The sequence below is a fragment of the Schistocerca americana genome, chromosome 1, assembly GCF_021461395.2.
Source record: "Schistocerca americana isolate TAMUIC-IGC-003095 chromosome 1, iqSchAmer2.1, whole genome shotgun sequence".
Taxonomy (NCBI): domain Eukaryota; kingdom Metazoa; phylum Arthropoda; class Insecta; order Orthoptera; family Acrididae; genus Schistocerca; species Schistocerca americana.
In genome coordinates this window covers 596,169,689-596,193,294 of record NC_060119.1, presented here as the reverse complement: position 1 = coordinate 596,193,294, position 23,606 = coordinate 596,169,689, and the positions used below count along the sequence as shown (strand labels likewise).

The 23,606-nt window shown below is 38.1% G+C and overlaps 1 protein-coding gene across 3 annotated transcripts in view; it reads right to left on the bottom strand.

Moving 5' to 3' along the window:
• Positions 1 to 23,606, bottom strand: part of LOC124606851 (helicase domino) — a 402,945-nt gene that overhangs the window by 149,351 nt on the left and 229,988 nt on the right. For all 3 annotated transcript variants that reach the window (XM_047138941.1, XM_047138934.1, XM_047138951.1), the window contains 2 exons: positions 16,961 to 16,996; positions 7,854 to 8,025 (listed from right to left, as the gene is read on the bottom strand). In XM_047138941.1, the coding sequence (XP_046994897.1) occupies positions 7,854 to 8,025; positions 16,961 to 16,996 (208 nt within the window). The remainder of the gene's footprint in view (positions 1 to 7,853; positions 8,026 to 16,960; positions 16,997 to 23,606) is intronic.

Below are 23,606 nucleotides of genomic sequence, written 5' to 3'. Positions count from 1 at the left end.
AGTTTTCATCCTAGTGAAGTTTTCAATCTCGTTTGTGTGCCTATCGACAATTCATTTGTCACCTTTATTTATAATACCGTAAGATCAAACCATTTAGTTGTTTGTCACAACTATCATAAAATTGTCCGTTATAATCCTGTCTCTGATATGGTTGACTTTGATCATTCAATCATTATGCTTGTAAAGGAGGTAAACATTGAAAAATCCCTTCAATGCCTTTAACAAATCAATTATAGTGGTCCAGAATAAAAGCAGGCCAGATACTAAGACACTACTCAACAAAGGATTCAACATTTTAACTTCCACCCTCCCTCCTTCCCCTACCTTGGGCCCTTTTCTGTTACAGAAGGAAGTGTGTAATTTGATAAAGTAATTTGCTAGCTAGGAAAGTGGGAGGGAGGGGTGGCAGGTGCATGAGCTACATATGTGATGCACAGGGTCAGAGATGGTGGAAAGTGGTGCATGCTGAAGGTGACATGGAGATGTGAACTGGAACAGGGGATGAAGGAATGGGAAATTGCTGGGTGGAGGATGTAGTGACAGTGTGTTCAAAGATTAAGCCCAGGACAGTAACGGGAGTGAAGACGTGTTGCAAGGATAACTCCATGTGCGTAGTTCAGAGAAGCTAATGGAGGAGGGGAGGATCCAGATGGCTTGGGTTCTGAAGCAGTCATTGAAATTGAGCATGTTATGCTCAGCTGCATGTTGTTCCACTGAGTGGTCAACTTTGTTCTTGGTAACAGTTTTGCATTGGCCATTCATCAAGGTGGACAGCTAGTTGGAAGTCATAATGACACAAAAAGCTATGCAGTGTTTGCACCAGATTAGGTATATGACACGGCTGCTTTAACAGGGAGCTGAGCCTTTGATGGGTTAGGGTAAGCCTGTGACAGGACTGGAGCAGGAAGTTTGGGTGAGTGAATTGTCTGGTACCTGGGTCTTCCAGAGGGATATGATCTTTGTGGCAAGGGGTTGGGGGTGGGAATGGCTTAGGGATAGTAGGATGTTGTATAGTTGGGTTGAAAACAGAATACCACTTTAGGAGGGGTGGACAGTATCTTGAGTACGATGTTCCTCATTTCAAAGCCCTTCCGACAGATAGCTGATTTGTGGGGTTGGTGGTGGGAGGATTGGTACAATGGAGGATTGATGGAGTGTGAGGATATGGCACAGGAAATCTGGTTGCTGACTAGGTTTGGAAAGTAGTGTTAGTCTGTGAAACCCTTCATGAGACCTTCAGCATAATGGGCAAGGGAGTCTCATCATTGGAGATATGTTGTAAATGAGTGGCCAAGCTACGTGGGAAAGATGTTTTGGTGTGGAAGCCATGGCATCTATTGAAATGCAGGTACTGTTAATGGTTAGTGAGTTTAATGTGTGCAGATGTGTGGATGGAGACACCACAGAGGTGGAAGTTAATGTCCAGAAGGTGATATGGTGGTTTGAGGAGGACCATGTGAAGTGGATGGGAGAAGTGTTAAAGTTGTCAAAGGCTGGGAGTTTTGGGAGGCTAGAAAGGTTTTCTCTACATGGTCCAGAAATATGTTAGCATAGGAAAGTGCCAAGCGGGTTCCCATGACTGTGCTGCGGATTTCTCTGTATAACTTCCCTTCAAAGGAAGAGTAGTTGTGTGTCAGGATATAGTTGGTAAGTAGTATAAGGAATGAGGTAGTAGGTTTCGAATCTGAAGGACATTGGAGGAGGTAGTGTTCGATTGCAGTAAGGCCATGGGAATGAGGGATGTTGGTCCAGAAATATGTTAGCATAGGAAAGTGCCAAGCGAGTGCCCATGACTGTGCTGCGGATTTCTCTGTATAACTTCCCTTCAAAGGAAAAGTAGTTATGTGTCAGGATATAGTTGGTAAGTAGCATAAGGAATGAGGTAGTAGGTTCCGAATCTGAAGGACATTGGAAGAGGTAGTGTTCGATTGCAGTAAGGCCATGGGCATGAGGGATGTTCATTAGATTAGATTAATACTAGTTCCATGGATCATGAATACGATATTTCGTAATGATGTGGAACGAGTCAAATTTTCCAATACATGACATAATTAAGTTAATTTAACAACATAATTATGTAAACATAACAACTTTTTTATTTTATTTTTTTAAATTTTTTTATAATTTTTTTGTTTGGTTTTTCTCTTTTTTCTTAATTTATATCTAAAAATTCCTTTATGGAGTAGGAGGAGTTGTCATTCAGAAATTCTTTTAATTTCTTCTTAAATACTTGTTGGTTATCTGTCAGACTTTTGATACTATTTGGTAAGTGACCAAAGACTTTAGTGGCAGTATAATTCACCCCTTTCTGTGCCAAAGTTAGATTTAATCTTGAATAGTGAAGATCATCCTTTCTCCTAGTATTGTAGTTATGCACACTGCTATTACTTTTGAATTGAGTTTGGTTGTTAATAACAAATTTCATAAGAGAGTATATATACTGAGAAGCTACTGTGAATATCCCTAGATCCTTAAATAAATGTCTGCAGGATGATCTTGGGTGGACTCCAGCTATTATTCTGATTACACGCTTTTGTGCAATAAATACTTTATTCCTCAGTGATTGGTTGGTTGTTTTGGGGGAAGAGACCAAACAGCGAGGTCATCGGTCTCATCGAATTAGGGAAGGACGCGGAAGGAAGTCGGCCGTGCCCTTACAAAGGAACCATCCCGGCATTTGCCTGGAGCGATTTAGGGAAATCACGGAAAACCTAAATCAGGATGGCCGGACGCGGGATTGAACCGTCGTCCTCCCGAATGCGAGCCCAGTGTCTAACCACTGCGCCACCTCGCTCGGTATTCCTCAGTGATGAATTACCCCAAAATATGATGCCATATGCGAGCAATGAGTGAAACTAGGCATAGTAAGCTAATTTACTAAGATGTTTATCACCAAAATTTGCAATGACCCTTATTGTATAAGTAGCTGAACTCTCACGATTCAGCAGATCATCAATGTGTTTCTTCTAATTTAATCTCAACTGTATGTACTGTGTCTTATCAAAATGCAGTGAGAGTCCGTTTACAAGGAACCACTTAGTAGGTGGTGGTGGTGGTGGTGGTTAGTGTTTAACGTCCCGTCGACAACGAGGTCATTAGAGACGGAGCGCAAGCTCGGGTTAGGGAAGGACTGGGAAGGAAATCGGCCGTGACCTTTCAAAGGAACCATCCCGGCATTTGCCTGAAACGATTTAGGGAAATCACGGAAAACCTAAATCAGGATGGCTGGAGACGGGATTGAACCGTCGTCCTCCCGAACGCGAGTCCAGTGTGCTAAGCACTGCGCCACCTCGCTCGGTAACCACTTAGTAATTTTCTGAAAGACATTATTGACAATTTCATCAGTTAATTCTTGTTTGTCAGGTGTGATTACTATACTTGTATCAACAGCAAAGAGAACTAACTTTGCCTCTTCATGAATATAGAATGGCAAGTCATTAACATATATATTAACAACAACAAAGGGCCCAAGACTGACCCTTGTGGAACCCCATTCTTGACAGTTCCTCAGTTTGAGGAATGTGCTGATCTTTGCATATTATGAGAACTGCTTATTTCAACTTTCTGCACTCTTCCAGTTAGGTACAAATTAAACCATTTGTGCACTGTCACACTCATGCCACAATACCTGAGCTTGTCTAGCAGAATTTCATGATTTACACAATCAAAAGCCTTTGAGAGATCACAAAAAATCCCAATGGGTGGTGTGCGGTTATTCAGATCATTCAAAATTTGATTGGTGAAAGCATATACGGCATTTTCTGTTGAAAAACCTTTCTGGAAACCAAACTGACATTTTGTTAGTACTTCATTTTTACAGATATGTGAAGCTACTCTTGAATACATTACTCTCTCAAAAATTTTGGATAAAGCTGTTAGAAGGGAGATTGGACAGTAATTGTTGACATCAGATCTATCCCCTTTTTTATGCAAAGGTATAACAATAGCAAATTTCAGTCTATCGGGGAAAATGCCCTGTTTCAGAGAGCTATTACACAGGTGGCTGAGAATCTTCCTTATCTGTTGAGAACAAGCTTTTAGTATTTTGCTGGAAATGCCATCAATTCCATGTGTAGGGAGGTGGTCTCAACAATGATGAGAAGGGATTCAGGAGGAATGGTGGAGAATAGGTAAAGGAAGTGGTTAGTGTTTAGTATCTTTGAGGTGGGAGGCCTGGTTTTGGACAACGGTAATAAGAGCAGAAATTCTTTCAATCCAAGCACAATAACCAGCTACAATGAGGCATCCAGGATTGTTGGGTTTGTGGACTTTGTGCAGAAAGTTGGTGTGTGGGATGGTGCTGTGGTCAGGAGGGAAATAGATTCCAGGAAATGGTTCTGGGAGGGTCCTATGGATTTCAATAGGGTTTGAAGGTTATCGTGGACTTCTGGGATGGACTCACTATGGCAGAGCTTGTAGGTGGAGGAATTAGACACTTGGTAGAGGTCTTCTGCCAGGTAATCACTGTGACTTACCATGACAGAGGTAGAGGCTTTGTCTACAGGGGGTTTATTAGATCAGAATCTGTTTTAAGTTTGTGTATGGCTGTTTTCTTCTGCTGAAAGGTTAGTGTTCTTAGGTGGGGACCTGGGAAAGAATGGTGAGACCAAGTTGGAGGTAAGGGATTCCTGGAAGATAAGCAAGGGGTGGTAGGGGTGGTAAGCTAGGAGAGGGTGAGGGTCACATTTGGTTAGTAGTATGATTGGGAGAGGCAATGTTCAGTATTGGGATAGGTTGACTTGGTAGGAGGGACTGAGGGCAAAGAAGAGTTTCCGATGAAGGAAACACAGGGAGGAGAGTAGGCCTTTTACAAGTCCAACATGGTTAATCTCTGGTGTTATGCTGCAAGTGAGGCCTTTGGATAGGACTGAAACTTCTGTAGGACTGAGGTTTTTGGTGGAAAGATTAACAACAGTGTTTTAGGTTTGTTTGGGTTCTGAATTTTGAGCTGTGGGAAAGGAATTTTGGAGGGTGTGGTAAATTAAAAAGATCAGCTTGGCAGGGTCTGGGTGCTATGAGGGTTTGACAAGTGGAACTTTCCTATAAAGTGTTGAGACTTTAACACAGCTGTTCTTCTCCCTTAAGCAATCACAGACATGGAGACGCAATGACATGCAAAATATATTAAAGTGTTATAATAAACACATATTTAATTTGACTCTGTGCGTTACATTTTTTAATCTGTAACTAATATTTAATATTCATGTATTTATTTTTGTTTTGTATCATGCACACGAACAACACAACATTCTGGAGACAGTATTTTAAAAGTAATAGGCATATATGCTGAGCCAGCCACCATTGCAATTTAAATGACTGCTGCAATTGCAAGAAAATCTGGTTTTCCAGTATTGTAGATCTCTACATTCATTGTACTCAAATCACACAAAAAAACTTTGTATTCTTTTCAATTATTAAGAACTAGAAAAACTGAAAGGAGAATATTGTCACATATTTTGAGTTAAAATTTGCTCAGTGCGCATTAGCAACTCATCAGAGAACACATGAAGTTTATTTATATGTGATCTATGAGTAATGTCAATAACTCCAGTTAAAACAGTGAACATACACAGAAAGAAAATATTAAGCCTTATTTACTGAAAAGAAAAACCATATCTGGGGAGTTAATGCCATTATTTGCATTTTGAAGTTTTTATAATCAAAGAAGTATTGAAAGAAAATAAAAAGCAAACTATTTTGTGCTGGAAGCTATTATGACTCTTAAGAGTAACTCTGAGCTGATGTAATGATGGATTTAACATGTAAAAGAGAATATCAATGGTTTTATTCAAGTATCACAAGAGACTAAATATTGTAATACTGTATAATTCAGTCTTCATTTTTTTTCACAAAACAGAAAGAACCTGCAGTTTACCAAAGGAAAACAACAATTTTGAGGCTGATTAATAATAAAGAAATTACATTGAATATTGTGTTTTATGATGAAGAGGAACAAACAACCAATCACTATTCAGAGTGTGATCATGTAATTAAAGATATCCTCAGACAATTGAAAATTAATCAAAGTTTTGGGCATAAGACCTGAAATATTACTGTATCTCATTACTACCTATCAGAACCCCTCGGAGAGCATTAAAGATAAACACCAGTCCTAACTGTCCAATTGTAAAGTGACCTGTTTCCAAATTACATACAAAAGTAACCACTATTTCAGTATACATATAATCCGAAAACGATGCTTTGCTGAAACAATATGCGTAAAAGCCACTGTGTGCATTTTGAATGTGCCAAAAGCATTTAACATTGTTCTTATGTGAGAAACACAATGTAAATGTAAAATTAATACTGTAACTAATCGAAAGAAATAGAGCACATGGTCAGGAGGTTTTGGGCATAAGACCTGAAATATTACTGTATCTCATTACTACCTATCAGAACCCCTCGGAGAGCATTAAAGATAAACACCAGTCCTAACTGTCCAATTGTAAAGTGACCTGTTTCCAAATTACATACAAAAGTAACCACTATTTCAGTATACATATAATCCGAAAACGATGCTTTGCTGAAACAATATGCGTAAAAGCCACTGTGTGCATTTTGAATGTGCCAAAAGCATTTAACATTGTTCTTATGTGAGAAACACAATGTAAATGTAAAATTAATACTGTAACTAATCGAAAGAAATAGAGCACATGGTCAGGAGGTACCAGCAAACTATCAGTACAAAATTACTACAGCAAATTAAATAGAACATATAAATAAAGCATGTTAATTGAATCTCCGATATATGTTAGCACTAAAATTCAGGCACTAGTTGATTTGTTATAAACAAATTTAGAAATGTAATTGTTACCTGTAACATAATTGGTCAGAAAATGTTATATTAACTCATAACTAAGTTGAAAATAGGTTCATCTTGTTCAGCACTGAGATTGTAAATTTTTAGCAGTGTGTAGCTCATATTCAGTTTAACTTTTAATTGTAATTTTACATAAAATTGTAATTTTTATTGTAGGTAATTGTTAACAAAAGTATAAATAGAGGTCACACAGGCGCCTTGGGGCACTCGTTTTTTGGCTAGGGTTGCGAGCAAATGTATTGTAGGTTCACTCGTTTGTTGATTGTTGTGAACTCTGTGTCGTTTGATGTCAACTTTGGGTACATGTGATGTAACCGGTACAGTTCACCAGGCTCGGACACCAGAGTCCTGGAAATATATTGGTATTAAAACTGCACTGTATTTTGGAATTTATTTGGGAGTCTTCCGCAATCCTTTTCATAGGCTGCACAGCGAGGAGACATGAATCCAGGGATTTTACAAAACCCAGAGAACTAAACAACTCTAAATGTTGGTAGAATTTACGTGAAAACAACAGCACATCGACTGGGCATTTCACTCAAAACATTTGCAACGCAGAGGTGGGAAAATATAAACATCTCAGAACACAAGTGTCACTGATAGCCTGTGATTTCAACTTGCATAGTAAAATTTCATGAGCAAAGTATTTTCAAATGGTGGAGTAAATGAAAACTGGGATCAAATTAAATCTGGTATATACAAAGCAGCAGAAAAGATAGTTGGAAAAATTAAACCCAAAAACAAGAGGAAATGGATTACAGCATATGTTATCGAGCTTTAATTGAGAGTGCCTATCTGCAACTCAGCATCTCCGTTACATGGTGAGTAGCGACTTTCCTTCCCATAAAATAATATATCTGCTCTTTTCACCAGGCAAATGACACAAAATAAGGAACACTGTATGCAAATACAATATACTATTGGAAAACTGGATGTGACTCCTGGGAGGGGGGGGACAAGTACACATTCGTGATAAACAGAGCAGACTTCTATTTAATAGCTGTAATTACAAACAAAAAGGTTACAAACATACCATCTCTGTCTGATCCAGGAGAAATGTCCAGTCTATATCGCTTGAAGTCCTTCTTTACATAAACTGCAGGTAGCTGAGATTCAGACATTATTGTTTGTTCATACAGAAAACCAAGAGAGTGATCTATATAAACATCATTTTCATCTTGTGGTGGAGTTGGTGGACACCACATCTGAAAATGTATCACAGCCTTAAGACATACAACATGGAAAATATCAGTCCATTACAACTTAATCTACTGGAAAACAAGTCCGTCGAATAACATGACAATAGACCAAATACTGAATATAAATTCAAAAATTTCGAAATCATAAATTGTGTATATATCGGGATCTAGAAGCATGCACTTTTGAACTAATACAGCATAATTCTTGATGTTGTTACAGGTCACTACTGGGTAGCTGGGGAGAGTTTTGAAGACTTAACTGTAGTATCTGAAAGACAAAAGGAAGATATTATTGATTGGTGGTTTTTCTATAAAGCTCTTTTAAAGGAATCTGACAGGAACAATGATCTAGAGATGTTATAGGCCATTTACAATATAGTATCAGTCATAAATTCCCTTACGCGAGTTGCTGAAGATGCTAGTAACCTGGTCAACTATGTATTCATATAGCAAGCATAAGGTAAACAAGCAGATGCCTATCTTGTGGTAAATGGGTTGTCAGATGACATTGCTCAGTTAGTCACAATATATAAATACACCGTGTATACAGGTCAGAACTACTCAAAGAAAACAATGAGATACATTAATGACAAAACAATGGAAGACTTTAGAGTAAGCTAAAAATTGCTGACTTCATAAAATTTACATTTAGCCTAATCCCAACTCTAAATTCGACATGGTTCTTAATAACTTTGTATCCACTTATGATTTTTTTTTCCAAAAAATAACTAAATAACTAGGGAGTCTCCAAAGAGATGTTTTATGACTACAAGTAGCAGAGTATTTCAAAATGGAAGAGGGACATCTATAAAATAGCCTGAACAAATAAGAACCCAGAAGTACTTTCATATTATAAAAATGTGTAACATGTTATAAAAATTAAAAACCTCAAAAACTGACAGATTAGACAATAAATAAAATCATCATGGAGTATTGTTAAAACATTCAGGGAAAGAAGCCATTGAAGGCTATTCCTTTCAAAGAGAACGGAAGAAATGTAAAAGACAGTTGATGTGTAACAGATATTTACAAACAGAGGAGGAAATTGGTTCAAGAGTTCCAGAAGATAAAGTAACAAAAATAATCAGTTTTTGAAAATACAAGTAATTGAATACATACAAAAATCTACTCACCTTAAGCAGTGGCAGGAGGACACACTTATAAAGGCATTACAGTCTGCAAGCTTTCAGAGCTGGTGGCTCCTTCTCCTGGCAGAAGAAGGAGCCACTGGCTCTGAAATATTGCAAACTGTAATACCTTTTTATATGTGTGTTCCCTGCTGTCACTTAGTGAGAAGATTTATTTATCTGTCCAGTTACTTATAAAAGATAAAGTAAAATAGTGCACTGAAAAAGAAAGAAAAATTGAGCAAAAAATAGTTTCACATATTCTGATATGCAATATAATAATTATGACCATTATGAGTGAAGAGTTTTATGGAGTTAATGATGTGTCCAATACTAAATTAAAAAAATTTTGGCCCTACAATACGTAATGTACTTAGTGAAACATGTAATACACCATTAATTTAGGGTAATTTTTTAGACAGATTAAAATACAACATTTTTAGGCATCTCTATGGTAAAGGTGACTCTACAGATCTCAATGACTACTGGCCAGACTCACTGCTCACACGATTTTCCAAAATTTTTTTTGAGAAGTACTGTACATGAGAACTGCCACCTGTCTCTCTAGTAATAGAATATTTAGTTCATCAAAATATGGATTTCAGGGGGCTGCTCTACTGAGGCAGCTCTCACTGAGTGTATAATAAAACTTCAAATGGTTAAAAATATAGGAAGCTGAGATCTTTTACATGTTATTATACAAAGACGGATGCCACAGTACGTGCCTAAGAAGAGAGAGAGTAGGGAAAATGTGGACTTCTGTAGGATTCAATCATGAGCCCATTACTGTTCTTGCTCTATGTTAATCATCTACCATTTTATTTGAATCAGTGTCACCCTAACTGATAAAAGTGCAGTCTTGAAATCACTAGACATAATGTTACCAAAAAGTTAGATACTGGGCTTAGGTGGTGTAGTGAATTGTTGCCAGAGCCCGAGGAAGCAGGGCCTGTAGTCAGTCACCATAAGAAAGATGTACTAAAATGACTGTCAAACAGTGGAGTGATTAGTAGGCCCACATATGTCTTGTATAGGGTGACCAGCTGTTGATTTACAAGAGCTGATAGAGCATGATGAGTGTAGTATAGTTAAAGAAACTGAGCCAGCATTCTACATGCAATAGAAAACTTAAGATGAGGGAAGAGAAGGAACAACAGGTCATAAAGGGGACTCCATAATGTGGCCAATATAGGTAGATTGGTATTTGTTGCGACCAAGCGAAACTATTTTCAGCTGGCCACAACTGTTGAGTCTTATGACTGCTCTCAGAGATGGCTCATCAAATGAGAACACATGAAATATTTATTCGCTTTATTACATAAATGAATAAAAGATTTATTTAACCTTGACACTCTTCTTTATCACAAGAGTACTTGATAATTTACAGCTGTCATGGACTTGCAAAGCATCAACTGATGCACTAATTAACAAACTGTTCTCTTCAGGTACAATGTCCAACAATTCCATTAGAAACTTTAGCTATCGCATTGGTCTTAGACGATAATGTTGACTACTGTAGCTTGGTCTCGAGCTGAGCAGAGTACCTGCTAGCTTAACACTATACTGACTAAGCTTCAGGGTGCTGCTGTGCTGAGAGGGGACCCACAGTCTTCAGGGGTGCCTCCCATCCTTTGTTGCAAATTGCAATGGGCCCTTGCTAATGCCTGTGGTATTGACTTGCTTTGCCAACTTTTGGAGTGGCAATTCGATCTCTGTACAATATCAAAGTATTAACATTACCTCATCAGCCAACAACAAAAATCTGAGCATCTCTCTTCTTCCACGCACCTTAGGGTAATGCCAGGCAGAAGAGGCTGGAGGAGGAAGAGGAGGAGGAGGAGGAGGAGGTCAATATTCAGGGGACAGAAGCCTTGAGAACAACAGCTGAGTCAGTCGGGAAAGTTCAAACCAGCCATTTGGCAGAGAAGCAGCAGTTGGAGCTGCGGGGCAGAGTTGGATGGGCACTATGTTGTCAGCAGCAAAGCCATTGGGGACCTAGGCGTTTCATTGCTAGCTCTGTTTGTCAGGGGCACATAGACAGAGAGTTTTTACTTCTTCTTCTTCTTCTTCTTCTTCTTCTGTAGTGGTAAATCCAAGGATTGGTTTGCAACAGCTACAATGGCAGCTTGTCTCCATTCTGTGCGACTTTCAGCTTTTCTCTTCATTTCTTTATAGGTGTTACATCCCACATCTTTCACAATTTGATTCATGTACCTCAGTCGTGGTCTTCCTCTTGGTCTTTTTCCCTCGACATATCCCTCTACGATTGTGTTCAGGAGTCCTTTATGTCTTAATAGATGGCCTGTAACTTTACTTCATGCTGGGGAAAAGTGGATGACTTCACTGTCTTTACATTTTTGGCTTGCCATTCATTCGTGAAGGCATTTCAGGTTGGAGGAGAGGCTTAGTATCTTATACAGTTTGAATAAATACCTAGTTAATTTCATGTCTTGGACTTAGTAATTTGTCCTTGTCATTTTTATTGCCAAGATACCACTACAGATTCCTTGCAGCTACAACAAGTTTATTAAAAAAAACCTCACACGATGAGCATAGGGTGTAGCCAACTGCAGGTGGTGGCTCGTGTCAGTACTAACAATGTGTATCACTTTGGATCGGAAGAGATTCTTACTGGATTCAGGTGGCTAGCTGAAGAGGTAAGGATTGCCGGTCTTGCTTGCGAGATGAAGGCTGAGCTCACCATCTGCAGCATTGTCGACAGAACTAATCGAGGACCCTTGGTACAGAGCCGAGTGGAACATCTGAATCAGAGGTTCAGACAGTTCTGCGACTATGTAGGTTGCAGGTTTGTTGACTTGTGCCATAGGGTGGCGGGATTTCGGATTCCATGTTAAATAGGTTAGGACACCACCATACACACAAGGTAGCTACATGGGTAGTCGAGTCTGAGTGGAATGGACTGAGTAGATTTTTAGGCCAAAGGGTCTCAGGAAAGTACAGAAAGGGCTTCAGTCTCAAAAAGGGAGCATGACAAACACAGGAAGAGAGTAGAGCTAGGGACAATCAGTATTGTAGTCGTGAATTGTCACAGCTGTGCTGGGAAAGAACCACAGCTGTATTAGCTAACAGAAAGCACTGACATACAGATAGTTACAGGTACCAAAGGCTGGCTAAAGCCAGTGATAAGTTCAGCTGAAATTTTCGCAGGGTACGTAATGGTGTCCAGAAAGGATTCATGAAACACAGTTGATGGTGGGCATGTTTGTTGTTATTAGAAGTATTTTATCATGTAACAAAATTGAGATACATAGTTCCTGTGAGTCCATGCGGGTACAGGTTATAAGTGACAACCAAAATAAATTAAAAGTTGGTTGCTTTTTCTGACTCCCTGATCCAGATGATAGATTTGCCAGAAGATTCAATGAGAACTTGAGTATCATCTAAAATAGGTACTCGATTCACACAATTATAGTTGGCAGTGGCTTCAATCTACGCTTGTCATGTTGGTGAAAAACCACATTCAAAGCTGGTGGCATTGGCAAAACTACACATTCAAAGCTGGTGGCAGGTATAAAACACTGTCTGATATCTTACTACCTGCTTTCTCAAAAAATATTTTCAGCAAATGAATCAGGAGACAAATCGAAGTGAAAATGAACGTAAAAAATACTTGACCTCTTAGCACCAAATAATACTGACCAAATAGTAAGCATCATGACGGATACAGGGATTAGTGACCACAGGGTTATTGTAGCGAGACAGACTACCAAAGCATCAAAATCCACTAAAAATGAAAGCAAAATATATCTATTTAAAAAATTTGTTTGGTGCCTTCTTCAGAGACAGTTTTCTTTCCTTCCCAACTACCTATGTAAGTGCAGACCAAATGTGGCTTAGATTCAAAGAAGTAGTATCAGTGACAATTGAGAGATTAATACCCAATAAATTAATAAAAGATGGTACTGATCCCCCACAGTACAAAAAACAGGTCAAAACATTGTCACCGAGGCATTGAAGCACGTTAAGTTAAAAGCAACACAAAATTTCCAATATTGGCAATGTTTTATTGAAGCTCAAAATCTAGTGCAAACTTCAGTGCTACAAGCTTTTCATAATTTCCACAATGAAACTGTGCTCCTCAATAGCTGAATGATTAGGGCAGCAGAATTCCACGCGAGGGGGCCAGATTCGATTCCCAGCTGGGTTGGAGATTTTCTCAGGGTGGGGTCTGGGTGTTGTGTCACTCCATCATTGTTTCATCCTCATCTACACACAAGTCACCACAGTGGTCTACCCGACGGGAGGACCTAGCCACATGAACATTTTGTTTACAATGAAACTCTGTCTCGAAATATGGCATAAAGTCAAAAGAGATTCTGGTCATATGCAAAGTACAGCAGTGGGAAGACAATTAATACCTTCAATGTGTGATACCAATGATAATGTTACCAATGACAGTGCCACTAAAGTGGAGATACAGAACATGGTTTTCTGAAATTTCTTCACCAAAGAAGACAAAGTAAATATTGTAGAATCCAAATCAAGAACAGCTGTCAACATAGTAATTTAGGAGTAGATATCACTGATGTAGTGAAGTTCCTTAATAAAGAGAACTCTTCTAGTTCAGAGTGTATGCCAATTGTGTTTCTTTCAGACTACGATGATACTACAGCCCCTTTCCCAGCTGCTGCATACAACCACTCACTCGATGGAAAAAAAAAAAAAAAAAAAAAAAAAAAAAAAAAAAAAAAAAAAAAAAATATATATATATATATATATATATATATATATATATATATATATATATATATATATGTATGAAAAGTTGCACAGGTTACACCAATACTCAGGAAAGGAAATAGGGGTAATCCGATGAATTACAGACTTATTTCACTGATGTTGATTTGTGATAGAATTTTGGAACATATACTGTGTTTGAACATTATGAGAGCAAATGGCCATTGACACACTGTTAACACAGATTCAACTGTCTCTTTATTCACATGATGCAACAACTGCTATCAACAGGGGATCTCAGATTGATTCCACTATTTCTACATTTCCGTAAGTCTTTTGACATCATTCCTCACAAGAGACTTCTAATCAAATTGTGTGTTTATGGAGTACCATTTCAGTTGGGGGACTGGACTCGTGTTTTCCTCTCAGTAAGGTATGTAGTAACTGACGGAAAATCATAGGGTAAAACAGAAGTGACATCTGGCATTTCCCAAGGAAGTGTTATATGTCCTCTGCTGTTCCTAATCTACCGGCATATACATCAACAAAAACAATAAATTTTTGAAAATATAATGTAGCTGTAAATAACAAAAAAAAAAAAAAAATCTACTCACCACTTGGCAGGAGAACACACATATAAAAGGTATTAAATATGCAAGCCTTAGGCTCTTTCTTCAGGCAGAAGGGCTGAAGGGGAAAGAAGAGGGGTGAAGGAAATGAAATGTTGAAGTTTAGGAAAAGGGGTAGAGTTTGGAAAAGTCACCCAGAATTCATGGTCAGGGGAGACTTACTTTCCTTCTCATCCCATCCAATAAGTCTCTCCTGAACCTGGGTTCTGGGTGACTTTTCCGAATTCTACCCGTTTTCCTAAACCTCGCCAGCCCTTTGAGCCACTAGCTCAGAAATCTAGCAAACTCTAATACCTTTTTATAAGAGTGTTCTCCTGCCACTGCTTAGTGGATAGGTGTTTTTATCTATCCAGTTACATTACAATTTACACATATGGTTTAGGAGATAATCTGAGAAGCCTTCTTAGATTTTTTTCAGATGATGCCATAATGTACCATCTAACGCAGGCGTCAGGAGATCAAACCAATTGCAAAATGACTTGGACACTTCTCTGTATGTTGCGAAAAGTAGCAGTTGTCTCTGAATAAGGAGAAGTGTGAAGTCATCCACATGAATACGAAAAGAAATCCATTAATTTTTTGTTACACAATAAATCACACAAATCTGAAGAGTGTCAATTCAACCAAATACCTAGTAATTACAATTACAAACAAATTAAATTGGAACAGTCACATAGATAATGTTGTGGGGAAGGCAAACTAAAGACTGAATTTTATTGGCAGAAGACACAAAAGCTGTAACAAATCCACTATTGCCTACACTACCCTTATCCATCCTCTGCTTGCCTGGTATGGGGACCTTACATCAGAAAAGTCCATAGAAGGAAAACCTGTTTTGTATTCATGAAATAGGAGAGAGAGTGTCATGGATATGACAAGCAAATTAGAGAGGCAATCATTAAAACAAAGTCATCGTTTGTTGCACAGGGATCTTTTCACGAAATTTCAATCACCAACTTGTTCCTCTGAATGCAAAAATATTTTTTGTTACTAACCTACACACAGAGGAATGATCACTGTAATGAAATAAGAGAAATCAGAGCTCATACAAAAAAGATTTTAGTGTTCATTTTTTCCATACACTGTTAGAGAGTGGAACGGCGAAATAGTTTGAAGATGGCCCAAAGAACCCTCTGCTAGGAACTTTAGTGTGACCTGCAGAGTAGATGTCCATTACACATTTTAATGGTATGACAGGGAGCTGCGCACAGTGGGTAATGGTTACTTGTTTTAAACCTCTGAATAATGTTGGAAGATGAAAAACAGAAAAACCTAAATATCGGTCTTTCTTAAATCTCCATTCATCTCGATGACCACATACAAATGCGGCACAACGTGATAGAGAATTTTTAAAGCAATAACCCTGACTAAAATACCCATTTGACTGAAGATATTCCATACTAGATAATGGGAAGTATACGAGAGCTTGCTAAAAGATTTTGGGTCACTTACAACAGCAAACAAAAGCTCTTCATTTGTGAAGTATATTTTTCTGATTGATTGGATTCCTTTGCACTAACAGTACATAAATGCTGGGTAAATCATTTCAAGGATTGGAAAATAGCAAGGGCACACCTTCTGCTTCAGGGGTTTCTTCGCAAGGTACTAAGTTCTGCGTATAGGAAACAAATTTCGTTCCATTATTGTATATTTTATGAAATTATAGCAACAAAACCACCACTCTTGAAACTGTTATGAAACTTGAATTTCATTATTTTTAATGTTCATATTTTATTATTTTTAATGCTCATTTTTTAAATAACATAATTTTCAGCAGTCATATTTTTTAGCTAGAATAATATATTTGGTAAGACAGACTCCAGCCGACAAGTGTTAATTCTTTGCAAAGTTCAATGTTTAATAGATTTGTCACTTATTTAAATAACTGAATCTTAGTTAGGTATAAACATGTCAATAAAAATGGAAATATATTCCTTCTGTATTTTTAAGCAATATATTAAGGAAAACAACCTTGCTAATGTGCACAAAATTATCAAACAATAAGAAAAACAGTAAAACAGGTAAAACAAAGTCACATAAACACTCATTTGGATTCCCATAAATTTTAAGAAACCAATTTGGGCACAGAAAGCAACTCCCATTAACACTAAACAGACTTGACAGTTTGCAAGATCTTCAAGTGCTTGCAAGAATGGACCTGTAACAATTTAATGTTCCAAATTTGAAATGTGCAGAAAACAGTCGAAGACTGTGAGACATTAAAAAGCTTATTGCCACATTTCATTACATAAACATTGCCAACTCTTTGTCTACTTGTTGTTCATTGCCAAAAACCAACATCGTTCCTCAGAACAACCAAGAATTTGTTGTAACCTAATTTAGAATTGACAATAATTTTTAAGAATTTTCTTCATAGTTTTAGTTTCATATGTACAATTTTATGTAACAAAATTGAAATTCAAAATGTTCACCACATAATCCAAAAATGATTACATCCAATGCAAGGAAGTTACAATCGCTACTTACCATTAACTGTTCTTTCAGCTGTGTGGAACCCATAACCTGTAATGATTACAAGAGAGATAAGAGGAAAAATAAAATAAAAAAAAAAAACATAATCATCTTTCAAAAAAGTAAACTTTTGATTTAAGTACAAGTATCTACCATTGGATATACATTCACTATTTTTAGGAGAAAGGCTCCTGAGGTTAAACAAAGTTTATGTTACAAGAGCCTCCCTGATTTCAGTGTAACATGTTTTTTCTTCCCACAAAATATGAAAGTTGTATGTGACAACACTAAGCAGATCTTCTGATCTTGGGGTCTGAATGACCTGTCTTTGTTTTTCAACTTTGCCCCAATCTATTCCTCTCTCACTGTTGAGGAAGGAATTATCAGTTACAAGAGCTACGATAGTGTATCTACGTATTTGGTGTCAGTTGGCAGTATGACATTTACTCCTGATGGTAAGTATACTGGCCACCAAGTCTGTCTAATTGTTAAGTGTTAACCATGATTGTTAACTGAGTGTGTGTTTTTGATAGCAAGAGTAGAAATATTAAAAAAGAAATTGTGACACCAGTGATAAGATACTTTCCTCAAAATATGGGTTGTCTAAAGACTAGCAGTGAAGATGTTCACAATATAGCCACTACATGTTAAGTCAGATGATCGACAATCAAGTCTTGGAGAAAAATTGAAGGATTCACGGAATCATGTTTTTGTGGAACATAACAACATTCTGATAATGTTCTGATCTGCATCCCTCATAGATATTGAATCATATTTTTCTACATTCTGAAGGTTACTCCATAATTAATCTGTTTCTACCATTTCCAAAATTAAAAAAAAATTAAAAATAAATATTTCTTATGGGCATAATAGTAAGCAAAATCAAAAAGGAATCAACTAACTTAAAACAAGTTGCTACATAAAAATCAATTTATATTGTTTCCTTTCTATGGTCAAGTCTCATATAAACTTACTAAACTTCTCAAAAAAACATTACATATAAATCTCAACTTCACTATTAAGTCTTTTTATGCATGATATTAATATAATACAAAACTTATACCATAACAGTGGCATACATAAAATTGACTATTCTGATTGCACAGCCAGCTACATTGGACAAGCAAGAAGAAACTTTAAAACACACTACAAAGAACACATGGAACTAGAAAGAATGAACTTATGAAATAACTCCACTTTTGCAGCTCAGTTCATACAAGAGAAACACAGTGCACAATATAGAAAACAAACTAATACTACTTCATAAAATGAATGAAGGATATTTTATGAACATTTTTGGAAAAGAAATAGAAATTATCCCTAGCTAAAAAATTCAAAAGAAAACATGCTCATTGAGCAATAAACACTTAATAGCTCAGTTTCCTGAACATCTGCTGCCCCATTATTGATAAATTCTTTAAAGTTACTCCACAAATTTGTAACTGTATCCAGATGGAATCTAGATGTTTATAAAAATGCTCTGTAAGTAGTCCATGATGCATCAAAGTTATGCTATCATCCATCCTATGCTAAAATCCAAGCTATACCAACAACCTCTGCAGTTTCCTGTATTTCAGCTTTTGCAGACTAGGAATGTAAATGTGCACTTGACTTGGCTGCCCCATCCATTGCAACTATGTTGGACCTTTATTAGAAAGCTATTTTTAGCCTCTTTCTTATAGAATGTGCAAATTCAAATATGTTGAAACATATACCCAAACAATAATTGTAATGTAGTTAGTTATACAGTCTTGAGACAACAATATTATTATGACATCATTAATTTTAAATATACCACACTTTCACTTATATCTTTTCAAACAGTTGCGGAGCACATGGAAATGCTAAAAACGTTGTTAGTTTCGATTTTCATCATGATGATTTACACACACAAAAGAATTATTGGATGGAGCAGTAGTATAAGTAACTTATGCTCATAATTTCCATAATCTTTCCAACAATATATGTTTTTAAAACTTTTGACGTAGTCTTTTTTTGCGGGGGTGCTGGGGCATGACACACATGATGCAGATCAGTGGTGAATTTAACCCCAAAAACCAATATTGCAATAGTGTAGAACTTACAAATTTCTGAAACAGGAAACATCTTCAGCTTACAGGTAAAAATGAAATGAAGGCTTATGATGAGATCTCATACAGGATTACATAATTCCCTACAAAAAAATAAGAAAACAGTTTCACAATTTATACTATTACCACAGATGTACTGCTACAAAAAGGAATGTTGCTATTCACCATATAGCAGAGATATTGAGTTGCAGGTAGGCACAACAAAAGGCCTGTCACAAATAAAGCTTTTGGCCAGTAAGGTTTCAGTTGTCTGAACTGCAGTTGTGTGTGTGTGTGTGTGTGGGGGGGGGGGGGGGGGGGGGGGGGGTCTAGTTCTGACGAAGGCCTTACTGGCTGAAAGCTTTATTTGTGACAATCTTTTTGTTGTACGTATCTGCAACTCAGCATCTCCGCTATATGGTGAGTAGCAACTTTCTTTTTCATAATCTGTTACATTCCATCCTGGATTTTCCATTGTTTGATTTATGCACAAGTATTACTTTTTCTCTATTTGCTTTCTTTATATTCTCGTTTTCTTTCTTGTCTTTTTTCTTCTCCTGCTTTGCAATCAAGCTCACTTAATTATTCATTTTTGCAGTTTAAGCCTTTGCAGAAAGTTTACTTAGTCTTGCAATACATTCTATATAGAAACAAGGTCATTCGCCCTGTTGGTTTGAATGCTACAGAGGTTAATTACTTACAGATCTATTGGAGATTGTGTAAATTGCCTTCTTTTGTAAAACCAAGCCAAACTACCTTCGCTGGTTGACTTATGAGGGGAAATTTGTGTAAAATGTGATTTGGATTTTTCCACAAACATAAAGTTTTGGCTGAGGAAAAATCATGTTATGATCTGTACAAATATAGATATCCAATAATAAATCAATTAAAAGTTTTGGATTAGTAATAAATAATTTAAAGACCTGAACCAAAAACCATAAACAAATAAATCATAGATGATTTGATGTTAAATCTCAACAGCTAATACACACATAAAAACAGTTTTGCATCACCTGGGTTCCGAGAGTTCCAGAACCTGTACAGAAAATTGGAATAGAGATCAACATAAACATCATTTCTGCCCTTTTTATTGCTCATGAAACACCACATATTGCATGTTGTACCACCATACAGTGAGACATTCGGAGGTGGTGGTCCAGATTGCTGTAAACATCGATACCTCTAATAGCCAGTAGCAAGTCCTCTTGCATTGATGCATACCTGTATTTGTCGTGGCATACTATCCACAAGTTCATCAAGGCACTGTTGTTCCAGATTGTCCCACTCCTCAACGGCGATTCGGTAGATCCCTCAGAGTGGTTGGTGGGTCACGTATCAAGATGAATGCTTCACCAATATGCTGCTGATATGGCTGCAATATCAGTCAGAGGATGGCATTTACGTATTGTCAGCCATTACGGCGCTTTCTATGAACACCAGTAGCATATGGTGGCCCAACATAATGACACCCCAAAACATCAGGAAACCTCCACCTTGCTGCATTTGGTGGACGGTGTGTCTAAGGCCTTCAGCCTGACCAGGTTGCCTCGAAACACGTCTCCGACGATTGTCTAGTTGAAGGCATATGCAACACTCATAGGTGAAGAGAATGCGATGCCAATCCTGAGCAGTCCATTTGGCATGTTGTTGGGCCCATCTGTACTGTGCTGCATGGTGTCCTGGTTGCAAAGATGGACCTCACCATGGATATCGGGAGTGAAGTTGTCCATCATGCAGCCTACTGCGCACAGTTTGAGTTGTAACACGAAGTCCTATGGCTGCACAAAAAGCATTATTCAACACGGTGGCATTGCTGTCAGGTTTCCTCCAAGCCATAATCCATAGGTAGCCGTCACCCACTGCAATAGTAGCCCTTGGGTGGCCTGAGCAAGGCATGTCGTCAACAGTTCCTGTCTCTCTGTATCTCCTCCATGTCCAAACAACATTGCTTTGGTTCACTCTTAGACTCCTCAATACTTGTTGAGAGCCCTTCCTGGCATAAAGTAACAATGCGGACACAATCAAACCATGATATTGACTGTCTAGGCATGGTTGAACTACAGACAACATGAGCCATGTATCTCCTCCTTGGTGGAATGACTGAAACTGATCAGCTGTCGGACCCCCTCTGTATAATAGGCGCTGCTCAAGCATGGTTGTTTACATCTTTGGGCGAGTTTAGTGACATCTCTGAACAGTCAAAGGGACTGTGTCTGTGATACAATATCCTCAGTCAATGTCTGTCTTCAGGAGTTCTGGGAAGCGGGGTGATGAAAAACTTTTTTTGATGTGTGTATTGGTGAAGGAACAGGATGACAACTGTGAAACAAGATACCATGGGGCAACACAGCCTGCTTCTGTCTTTAAAAAACTGTTGCCTGTAGCGAGTGTACTATCAGCCATAGGAACACACACACAAGAAAAAGCAAGCACAGCTCAGGTACGCACGACCACCAACTCCAGCATTTCGGTTTGAAATGCAACATCATGTGGGATGCAAGCAGCAATCTGGAGGGGGTGGAGAAGGAGAAGACATAGTAATGTAGGGGTGGGGAGAGAGACAAACATTGTCTGGTGGAGCGTGCAAGGACTAGACTGCCAACAGGCGCAGTGTCAGGAAGTTGTGAGGCAGGGAGGGGAGGGGGGGGGGGGGGGGGGGAGAGCAGAAAAAGGAGAGGACCGAGGAAAGATCAGTGGATGCGCTAGCGGAGGACTGCAAATAAACAAGTTGGGAGATGAGAACGGGGAGGAGATAATAGGACAGAGGGACTGTCCCCACACCCTCTATCCAGCAGTTTCCGCCCCCCTCTGTCCTATTATCCCCTCCCCATTCTCATCTTCCACCCTGTATATTTGCATCCCCTGCTAATGCATCTGTCCATCTTTCCCCAGTCCTCTACTTTTTTGTTCCTTTTTTCCCCACCTCCCTGCCACACAACTTCTTGACACTGCACCTGTTGGCAGTCTAGTCCCTGCACACTCCTCCAGGCAATGTTTGTCTCTCTCCCCAACTGCACACTACTATCCCTTCTGCTTCCCCACCCCCCTTCAGATCGCTACTTGCATCCCACATGATGTTGCATTCTGGGCCGAGATGCTGGAGTTGTGCTCGTACATGCGTGAGGTGTGCTTGCTTTTGTGCATGTGTGTGCGCGTGTATGTGTGTGTCATTTGCACTGACGAAGGCTGTGGCCAAAAGCTATGTGTGAGTGTCTTTTAATAGAGCCTGTCTGCAACATGACATCACCTTTTTATGGAAAGTGGCAATCTATCTTCTCCAACATTTTCAATAAATAGTATGAATTTATCAGTTTTACCTCCTGTGCAACACATGAACTGCAGAGAGTAACATTTCTTTGAAAGAATGATCAAATGAGCTTGGTAGTAAACAGCCAACAATATCTAACGAAGCATCAGGTGGAGGGTCAAAACAAAATGTGATGAGTAAACTATGCTTGCATTCTAAATAGGGACAGTTTGTTGTGATCAGTGTGTAGTTTTTATCTTTCGCCATCTTTACAAATACTGCAGAAGGAATATAGTGATGATGTACTTCCACAACTAACTGCATACTGTTAAGGCTCCAGACAATTTAAATTCACAATGAATGAGGCAGGTTTTCAGGTCTCCACAGATATCGAACTTTGGAAGAAAACTTAGATATTTTTCGAATCAGTGTAATTCCTATCATGTACAATTATCTTCATGAAATCTATATATGAATGCTGTTAGATGAACTTTGTAATGCATAGACAGGTGGTGACATAATTGCACCAGTGAGTACATTATCCAATATCTCTCATTTTAGATATTCAGTACAAAACCTAATTTTAGTGGACTGCTGTAGGTACAAAGCGTAAATACAAGGTGGGCAGGGAACAAGAGGCAGATATGGTGGAGTGTTTTTCTTGGTGGTTTAACTCCTACAATTTTGTTATTGTAATATCTGTAACATCTGATGTTCAATATAAATAAAACTGGCACATGAAATAATTCAATTTTCCAAAACTGCAGGACATAATGATACAAAGAACACAATGCTACCTTTAGCTTTCAGAACGAATAACTTCATTCCAGTACATTCTGATATGTGGTTATGGCAACTTCATCTTTCTACAGTCAGCTTCATCTTTCTTGACATTTCCCTTTCTTTCTTCATCCTGTCCAGTTATTTGCTCTGAAAGCTAAAACTTCATCTCAATCTCAAAGTTATGACACACAATATTGTCATACATGCAGCAGTGCACCACATTTTTTAGCTTGATGAACTGAAAGCTAAACTTCTGCTTCCTGATGACAAATGTTTTACATAAGCATAAGTACTAAATAACATAACTTTGCTAGCAAGAATTAACTACTCCATCCAGTTACTACTAACAAGTTCTGCACTGTTCTATACTGAACTGGGTGTTGCGGGTTTTAAAAGAGGCTAAACTTAGTCAAGAGATGGTCCAAAGAAGTGTGATAGGATCATTCATCTTCTCGGTTATATGATGATATATCATGCCAGAATGACACAATCCTTATTCACTGGCAACAATATAGTTTATAGCAAAGTATTGTAGCTGAGAAACCCACACAAAGTTTCCATT